We start from the raw sequence: 9,728 nt of genomic DNA on the forward strand, positions 1-9,728 counted from the left end.
TGCCGATGGGATGTGTAGTCGTCCAACTCGACGCTTTCTGCGCTGGATTTATTTATATTATTTTTTAAATCTTTTCCTTTCGGTTTTTTTCCTCCCCGTGGGCCTGGTGGGGGACAGCGAGGGCACCTCCAGCCTGGTCATCGTGGTCACAAAGCCCCCACAAACATGGGGTGTCGTGGATTTAGGGTCTCATCATGTGCCCCACAGCCATGGGGTGCATCAACATGGCGGCGCCCCGGCTACTAGGCCTGGGGCATCCTGCCGGCTCCCAGAATTAGCATTCGAGCCTCATTCCCGGCTGGCGACTCATTATTCCCGCCAGGGCACCGGCAATTTTGTTTCCCACTTCCCCCACGGCATCATCCCAAGGTGGGAGGGGGAGCAACCTGCCCTGCACCCAGTTTTGGGGTGAGTCACCCCGGGCAGGGCATGGCTTCCCCTCCCTGCTGACTAACCCCGGCCCTGGGGAGATGCGGCACTGGAGTGACGCAGGGTTTTGGGGCGGAAAACAGACCAGGGGCGAGTGGGGAAGGAGGCCGCGGTGATGGGCTGTGGGCTCATGGATGGATGGAGGGGCCTGAACCACAGGCACAGACCCCGGGGACTGAGGGTGGGGAGGCTGGCGCCAGATGTGGGTCATTGCCCTGAGGAGGGAGAAAAGGAGGAAGAATTCAGAAGAGGAAAGGGGAGAAAAGAGGGGAGAGAGAAGGGGGTGGTGAAAAGGGGAAGAGAGGAGAGGAGAGGAGAGGAGAGGAGAGGAGAGGAGAAAGGAGAGGAGAAAGGAGAGGAGAAAGGAGAGGAGAAAGGAGAGGAGAAAGGAGAGGAGAAAGGAGAGGAGAAAGGAGAGGAGAAAGGAGAGGAGAAAGGAGAGGAGAAAGGAGAGGAGAAAGGAGAGGAGAAAGGAGAGGAGAAAGGAGAGGAGAAAGGAGAGGAGAAAGGAGAGGAGAAAGGAGAGGAGAAAGGAGAGGAGAAAGGAGAGGAGAAAGGAGAGGAGAAAGGAGAGGAGAGGAAAAAGAAGAGGAGAGGAGAGGAGAGGAGAGGAGAGGAGAGGAGAGGAAAAAGAAGAAGAGGAGAGGAAAAAGAAGAAGAGGAGAGGAAAAAGAAGAAGAGGAGAGGAAAAAGAAGAAGAGGAGAGGAGGAAGAAACAAGGCCACACATGAGAGCAGCAGACCCCATCCATCCCTTCTCTGGCACCTCACAACCATCCCACCATCTCCCTCTTGCAAGAAGGGGGCACAAGGAGTGTGAGGGGCTCCACATGAGGCCAAAGCACAGGGTGCTGGAAGGAGGAGGAGGAAGGCAGAGATCCCTGTCCCTGCTTTCTAGGACAGTGCAGGAGGCACAGCCACCGCATTTGGCCGCCTGTCCCTGGGGAGCCGGTGACTCCCTTTATTTAGAACCAGTTCCCTGCTCCCAACCACCTCGTTCCTGCCAGGGGGAGTCGAGGCACATCCCAGCCCCCAGTACCACCACACAGCCAGGCAGAGCGATGCTTTCTGCTTTTATTCAATTAATGCAGCAATCTATACAAGAAAAAAAAAAAAAAAAAAATAAAACAAAAAAATACCATGAAATTCCAAACCCTGACAGTGAAGAACCAAATTCTTCCTAAGAATCAACCGGAATTAAAAGATTCCCCCACGTCAGACTGTACATAAAATAATTTCTGCCCCATTTACAGCGTTTCACACAGTACTTCTCGTATCTCAAACTTCAGAACTGTACAACTTTGTTACAAACCACGCTTTTTCCTAGGAAAAGCTCACGGAAAAAAATATTGCCACTTCTTTATTTATTTATTTTTATTTCTATTGGTAACAACAAAAAAAATTAGAATATTTTAAAAAACAAAAATTAAAGTCAGCCAGAACTTCTAAGTGCGGGCAGGGGAAGGAGCAGAGACATTTCTCAGCCGAATGTTTCTCCTCCCAACGGGGAAAGGGAACACTTTTAGCAGGTAAAAGACTCTTTGCTGCTGGTGGGGGTCCAGACCCCAGCCCCCCCCGAGCCCTCCTCAAAGCCTGGCAGCTGTTTTGATCCATGGGCTTGGAAAATTCTACCACTGACCCTTCTCGAGATACGGTAACAGTAACAAACCCCAATTCCTCCTGTTCTTTGAGGAAAAGCAGGGATGAACCCCACCTTCCTTCCCCTTCCTTAGGAAAGACAGTTCTCCTGGTCTGGGCTGTGGGTCTGGGCACATGGATTGTCACACTGGATGTAGCTCCCAGTTTGGGGCTGAGCACGAACACACTGTGGGTGGATGGAGAGGTTGGACCACACAACTGGATCAGACACAGGACAAAGCCAACGGGGTCAGGGCTGTGCATGAGCTCGGCCCAGGGAGCAGACAGGATAAGTTTTGCCTCCAAACTGGAGCTCACCCCGCTCCCTGCTCAGCACCTGCCCCATGCCACCAGCCTGACCTGATGCCTGTGTGCAGCCCAGCAGAGAAAACCAGGAATTCCGAGCCACAGTTTCACCAGACATGTTACAGGAAGGATCCAGACCTCTGGATCTGTGTGAAAAATGTCTTCTAGTTTCGAATCCAGGTTTCACTCCGATGTTGTTCAGTGCAAAAGAGTTAAAAAACCATGTTATCTACACATATACATCCATGTCTATAGAAAATGTCTGTACAAGTGGGAAGATGGCCCTGCCTGCACGCTGGGGACTCCTCTCCTGAGGGATGCTGCAGGTTCTGCCCACTTGCATCCTGCTCCCTCTCTCCACAGTGTCAAGCCCCAACCAGTCAGGTTAAAAATCAAGAGGAGATTGTGGCTGGGGAGGGGGGCCCCCCCTGCCCCCCCAGCCACGGCTGCCAGCTCTGACCCACTGCATGGATGGGAGGAGGGAAGGAGGGGAAGCTCCCGAGCAGGACATGCAGGAATACCAAAACAACCTGGGAAAGGATACTTGCACACGTACAGACTGCACAAGGACCAGGATGAGGTGATGGCTGGGACCAGGCTAGAGGTAAGCCCTCAGGATGTCCAGAGACACAGCCAGCACCTCATCCAACGGGAGTCCTGCTCTGGGAAGGAGCTGTGGAAAGGCCGGCTGCTCCAGCTTCAGTTTGAGTTGACACCAGGGTAGAGCATCCGTATTAGAGAGGCAGGGATAAAACTGGGAGCCAGGAGGGGAGAGCCGAGACCTCTGGCAGTGCCCCCTGTCACCGTCTGTACCCACAGCAGAGCCTGGCACCATGATAGGCACGGGGCATGGTCAAGATGGATCCAGAAAGACAAAGCCATCAGGAGGAGAAGGGATCTCTGCTCCCTGCGTGCAGTTTTGCTGTCGGGGAATGCCAAGCTTTCCAAAACAAGGGGTTTGTAGCCAAGAGCTGGCCTGGATTCACAGCAGAAAGCTGGGAGGGTGAGGAACATCACTTCAAATGCTACATGTGGTCTGAAAACGGCATTTTCAAGGTTTCACAAGCAGCAGAAGCACAAACTTTTGGATCTCTGGACTGACAAGACACATTCCTTTGGAGGCTGTGCCTCAGCACGGAGCCAGTGGGGGCCCTCACCAGGAAAACAATTCAATAATCAGAGACAGGCACTGGGGACCTCACCAACACCCCCACAGGTCAGCACTGTGCTGAAGGTGATGGCAACATCCTCTGAGCTCATGTGACAAGATCCAGCCTGAGCAGAACCCCAACACCAGGCGAAAATCAGCGGGGAAGGAAAAGGACAGTGGGACCCAGATGTCAGCAAATGTCCTCGATCAGCACTGCAGGGAACAATGCCTGGGTGGTTGTTTTAGACCAGGAGCCCCTCAAGACAGCAGCAAATAAGTTTCAAAATATATTACATCTTTTTATTGCCAAGCGTGCAGACCATGAAGTGTGTGGGGGACACGACACTAAGAAAAACTACAATTGGAGGGAGGGCAAAGCAGTAAAAATTTAAAAATAAGACTACTCCTTACAACTGCCAACACTTCGGTTCAAAGAATCAACTGGAGGAAGTTTTCCTTAAAAATACAGCTCTAAATATGGCATTGGGCCCCAAACTCTGCAAACACCAAGGCTTTGGTCTGGGCTATCACAAACCAGGTGGGAGAAGAGGATGATGATGGCAGATGTTCTAACACAACTCCACAGGGCTGAATGCCTGATTCTTCTCAGCATTTCTTGTAGCAACCAGAAAACTCCCTACCCCAGGAACACAGGCAGAAATAAGCCAGGAGAAAGCAGGCAACTTCAGTGCTGGATGCACTGAACTGGGGCCAAACTCGACCCCTGCAGTGTCCCTGCTCCCAGAGCCAGCCTCGGATGGGACAGAGCAGCTCGGCTCCCCCAGGGCCACAGCAGCTCCTGTTCCTGCTCCATCAGAGTGCAGCCAGTCCCTTGGGATGGGACACTGTGCCAGGAATGCTGCACCGACTCGGCTCTCTCCACCTGGAAGGGGCAGTGGAGAACGGCTCTTCTCGGGGGTCCCAAGGCACAAGCCCTCACAAGCACAGCGTTTCCTACTCCTCTTTGCTATCCCCAGCTCTGGGAAGCAGCACGTGCTCAGTGTGATCCCTCACTCGGCAGCCTGAGATTCCAATATGGATCTCGGGACAATGCTGGGCCAGGTTTCCTTCCTCCTCAACCACAGCATGCCCCCAGTCAGACCAGCACTGAGAAACCAGAGCTCTAGTACATTCTTCTCGGAGAGGGCAGCACAGGGACACAAGGCTGCGAGCCCACGCTGGCTTGGGAAAAGGGGCTTGAAAGGAAACCTACGGCATTTAAAACACTAAAGTGCAATGAAAATGTCCTAAACCCTTTGAAATCGATCGCAGCAAGAGGGGTCTGCAAAGTTTCAAACTTCCAGTTACTGCAGGGCACCCTTGAAACAGACCCGACAACCACCAAGTAAGAACGGACCAAGGAGCCCTTTGGTGAAACAAAGAATATGAGCCCACCATAGAATTTCAGCTCCTGGGGTCAAACATCATATTTAAAACATTTGGAAAGGAAAAGTGTTAAAGCAAAAAAAAAAAAAACCAAAACAAAACAAAAACCAAAAAATACAATTCTTGAATCTTGCGCAATGAAACAGTTAAACTTTTTGGTGTTTTCAAAAGAAATCCCAACAGAGAACCTGGCATAACTTTATCTGCTTCCTAAGGGAGAGATGGCCACTTGACCCATGACTCAGGACACCATGGCACTGGACATGTTCCATCCTCACGTATGTCTCAGCATTCCTCCATTCATAAAACCAAATCCTTCCTGTTTACTCTTCAGCCTGAAAGGAAAAACCAAAACTGAAGCTAGATGGAAGATAGCCAGAGGGAGGAGAAAGTTTTCACAGACTGGAGGCCAGATCTCATCAGCTCCATGAGCCTGCAAAGTGCAATCCTCAGTGCCGCCTCATTTTAACTTTCCTGGCGGGGCTGCCATCCTCCTCTTCCTCGTCACAGTCCTCCGTGTACTCGTAAGACCTTCGCCAATAGTTCTCGGAGCTGAAGTTGCTCCGTCTCCTGTGTTTTGGTAAGAGGACCGAGCGCCTGTTCTCCTCCTTATCCATTTCTAGAATCCGTGGCCTATGGAGAGGGAGAAAACAGGAGTGAGAGCACAGCACGAGGGGATCCAGGCGTTCTCCTGGACACTATCTGCAGCTCATTCTCCGTGATAGCTCTGCCTGTTTTCCCACTGCTTTCCCAGCACTGGGTACTTGGCAGAGCAGGAACAGATCATCAAGCTGCACCTCCCAAGGGGAGTTCAGAACTTTGCTATGATGGGCCAGTTCTTTCCCTTCCCAAGGCAAGCTTTGGCCTTTACCTCCATCAGGAACACTTCCAGGCACCTCTTCTTTTACTTGCAGCTTGTGGCCCCAAGAAATATCCCTTGGGCAGAAGGGTCTCTCTCTACTGCAGCAGAATTTAGAACACAGAGCTGAGCTCCTTATGGTGCAGGATCACACCACACCTCCAAAATCCTTTGTCCTCTCAAATACTAGCACAGTGCAATTATTATTTCTGCAGAGCTGCCTCTGATCATTTCATAGCAGGACTGGGCTGGTGGGCTGCACACACCACTTATTTTATCCGAGTGGTTCCTAAGAAATCCCACTATGATATCCACGAGAATTACCTGTTATACTGGACTCTCTGAGGCCAGAGAAAGAGAAAAACATGTTTTTCACACCCATCTGCTGCAGAAACCTATGCAAGCCATCCCCCACAGCCTGATAAGGTCACATCAGGCTGAAAAACAGCTCTGACGGATGTACACATTTGTCCCGCATGATCGCTCCCCTAATCGGACACCAGCCCACTGCGTGCTCCCAGGGAAGCTACATCTGCAGCCCAGCTTCAGATCTTCATCCATCTTCCCAGCCTGCGTCCAGGTGAATGAACACTGCTCACAAACAAACCATCCCCACCCTCCTCCCTCCGGGACAGGTTCAAACAGGGCTGGGACCGCATGGCAGCCAAGCCCTGCGACCAAGTCAACTTTTGGGTTGTACCCATTACGCAGAGAATGCCATCTGGATCCTCAGGAAGCTTTGGAATTGGAATATCCAGGACAGCTGGCAGACTGGCTATCACTCACGGCTATCAATGTGCTCACACCAAGGTGTTTAAGGGAAGCCTTGCTGCAGAGCTCAAGCTTGTCTGAAACCTCAGCAAGGAGCTTCCCTGAAGGTCAGGCTTAAGCATCTACACAGTCTGGTTTCTCACACAAAAATATACACACACAGCTCTGGAATCAAAACAGGCCTGAGAAGCTTCCCAAGAAGTCCTTAACCTTTCCCAGACAGCAAACCCTCACGCTCCCTCCCAGGACTGCTTTCATAATATAGTTTAGCGCAGCTGCACAGGTTGCTTGGCAATAGAGGTCAAAAATGATTAGCTGCAGGGAAACTATTGTTCTGAACGACTGCATTATCAAAAGCCAGCCAAATCTATTGCTTCTTCATTATGCCACTCGCAGGATAAACAATGTAAGCTGCTTACAGCCAGAGCTCAGCCTCCACAAGTCTGGGAGGAACATGTAAAGAGCTCTGATAAAACAGATTTGGGCATTGCAGAAAGCACCTGGAAGGTGCAAATCAGAATGTTTTTAAACATGTTCTGAGGCCAGGAACCTCGGCCATGCACTGATCCAGAGACATCATCCCAAACGTTGCTCTTAGGAGAAATCATCCTACCTGTGGGCAGCATCAGGATCTGCTTTGCGATGGGACCGCTTTGGTTTCAGGATCTGGTCCCGGTTGCTTCCCGACAGGCGGTCAGAGTTATAACCTGGTGGCAACACAGAGCTACTCAGGGATTTTGTTTCCAATCGAGGTGCGTCTAGTCTTGTTCTGCAAATATTTAAAAAGAAGAGAATTTGCAAGGAGTTTCTACAGAATCACCAGTGCTGCAGCAGAACCCTCCATCCCAGCCACACAGCTCAGGAGGAGGGGCAGGAATACCACACTCCACAGCACAACAAGCTGCAGCTTTGTGGTACTAGAAGCTTCACAGAATGGCTTGGGTTGGGAGGGACCTTGAAGATCATCTCATTTCAACCCCCTGGCCCAGGCAAGAACACCTTCCACTAGACCAGAGTGCTCCAAGCCCTGTCCAACCTGGCCTTGGACACTTCCAGGGATGGGGCAGCCACAGCTTCCCTGGGCACCCTGTGCCAGGGCCTCCCCACCCTTACAGGAAAGGATTTTTTCCTTCTATCTAATTTAAACATACTCTCTGTCAGTTTGAAGTTTCCCCTTGATCCTGCCTTGGCTTAGGGACACAGAGTCATGAGGTGAATGCAAAAGGTGCTGGGCTCACTGCAATTCCAGCTCTGGGATACGGAGCAGAGGTGCTGGAGCAGCTGTGAAATCCTATGAAATCACAGCGACTTGGCAATAACTCACAGCTCCAGTTAAGCCACCTGGGTGGGAGATGCTCTGCAAAAGCATCATCACCTGCAACAGTAATAACTGCTTCCACCTGGAAACTCCCTCCTGCCCACGGATCTCCCGGGGTCAGGTGTTCCTCAGCTTGACTAAGAGGTGCAAAGAGTTGAAGTACGAGTCAGGAGAAGGTGTAGCAAACAGAAGCTGCACCACATCCCTTCCAGCAGCTCTGCACACACTCAAGCTATGCTGGAGAGCAAGCACAGCTCATTCCAAAGGAGAACTGTCACAGGACTGTAGCCATGCACAGGTGGAGGAGGCAGCAAAAATGAAGGGGGAGAATCTCTGCTTGCTCTCCAGTGCTGAACTTTAGCTCTTGAGGGAGGTTTCCACAGGACAATCCCAATCTAAACTTCCATTAGGAAGCACATCCAGTTGCCAAGCTTCTCTCTGCCATCAGGGAGAACCTCTTCAGCTAATCAGGGTGATGCCAGACTGGCACAGGCGAAGCTGGGCATGGCAGCCTGAGTTTGCCCATCATGCTAGAAACAAGGCACACTTCTGCAGGCAGCTGCCAGGCTGAAGCCTGTGCTACTCCACACTATCATCCTGAATTGTTCTCAGCTCCAGGGCTGGACCCAGTCCAGCCTGAACACCAAAGGCATTGCAGATCCTGCCCCTGACAAGTGAGGTGGTTCAAATACCTCCCAAATACAACTGCAACTGCAGGGCTGCGATTCAAACAAACCAACCCCCAAATACAGGGCAAGGGAACACCAGCCATGCTCCCTCTGGCCAGGTACAAGGAGAGGTGACACTAAAACAGAGAACAATGTACCTACCTAACTTAAATAGAGAAACTATTTATGAGTGGAAGCAGAATGGCAGCAAAAGCCCTCTAAAATGCCTTTCAAGACCTGGTTCAATAGGTCTCATTTCTATATTCACCTCCCACGTTACCTCTCCCAGCATCTCATAAATTGAGAGCACCGTTCCTCCTCTCTGGCTCAAAGCACTTCCAAACCCCGCTGGCTCCCGGCAGCCCTGCACTCCAATACACAGGAAATGCTGAGTACTGAAGTGTTTATGACCTGCTTGGTAACCATGCTGCTCTGGAGAACCCTGCAAAAGGCCACTGCTCCTCCAGCTCCCACAGCTTTGCTCTCCTGCCACTGTCAGCAAAAACACGCTCGGAGCAGAGGCAAGAACAGAGCCAGACTCCAACGTCTGGGACACAGCGAGCTCTGGCAGAATTCAGAGCTGAATATCCCAGCTGCAACTGGGATGATCCAACTGATCTGATCAGGAAAGCTCAGGGCTCATCCTCACCACGAAAAAGAGGAAGAGGAGTTTTATGAGGCTGCTGGCTGCTCCCGAGCCTCTCGTGCTCACAGGCCACCAGCGGAAGTAGCTGTTTTCCTGGTTGCATAACGCTCCATTCCAGACAAAGTCGCATGATCCCGGGAATCGGGAATGGCGTTTGTGCAGCGATCCACGGTGCGGGGACGCGGCGCAGGCAAAGGGCACAGCGGCCCCACTGAGCGCACAGGGACACGCAGGGGCCACGGGGAGGTGGCCGCCCTCGCCGGGGATAAGCAGCAATTAATAAGCTCTATTTGGCAGCAATCACAGCGCAGCCTTTGGCAAACATTGCTGTGGATTCACCACGGCTGCGGAGGCTACACAGAAATAATTACCAGGGGGTTTATGCTTTGCTCAAGACAAAAATCCTGGTGTGGTTTCATCTGGCCTGTGTGATGGGCAGAGACACTTCTGCTCTGACACAAAGCAAATCAGGCCCCAAAAATCAGGGGGAGGCAGAAGGACACACTGCTGCAGAGGGGTGGCTGAGCACACACAGCCAGTAGAGCTCTGTCCCCTCAG

At 51.6% G+C, this 9,728-nt stretch overlaps 1 protein-coding gene across 1 annotated transcript in view; it reads right to left on the reverse strand.

The window, feature by feature from the left end:
* Positions 1-1,488: 1,488 nt before the first annotated feature.
* ALKBH5 (alkB homolog 5, RNA demethylase) overlaps positions 1,489-9,728 on the reverse strand; it is a gene marked incomplete at its 5' end in the record, with an annotated part of 16,705 nt that continues 8,465 nt past the window's right edge. The window contains 2 exon segments of the mRNA XM_008633617.2: positions 1,489-5,541; positions 7,152-7,307. Coding sequence (XP_008631839.1) covers positions 5,358-5,541; positions 7,152-7,307 — 340 coding nt within the window.

This window comes from Corvus brachyrhynchos, unplaced genomic scaffold, assembly GCF_000691975.1.
Source record: "Corvus brachyrhynchos isolate BGI_N302 unplaced genomic scaffold, ASM69197v1 scaffold5, whole genome shotgun sequence".
Lineage (NCBI taxonomy): Eukaryota > Metazoa > Chordata > Aves > Passeriformes > Corvidae > Corvus > Corvus brachyrhynchos.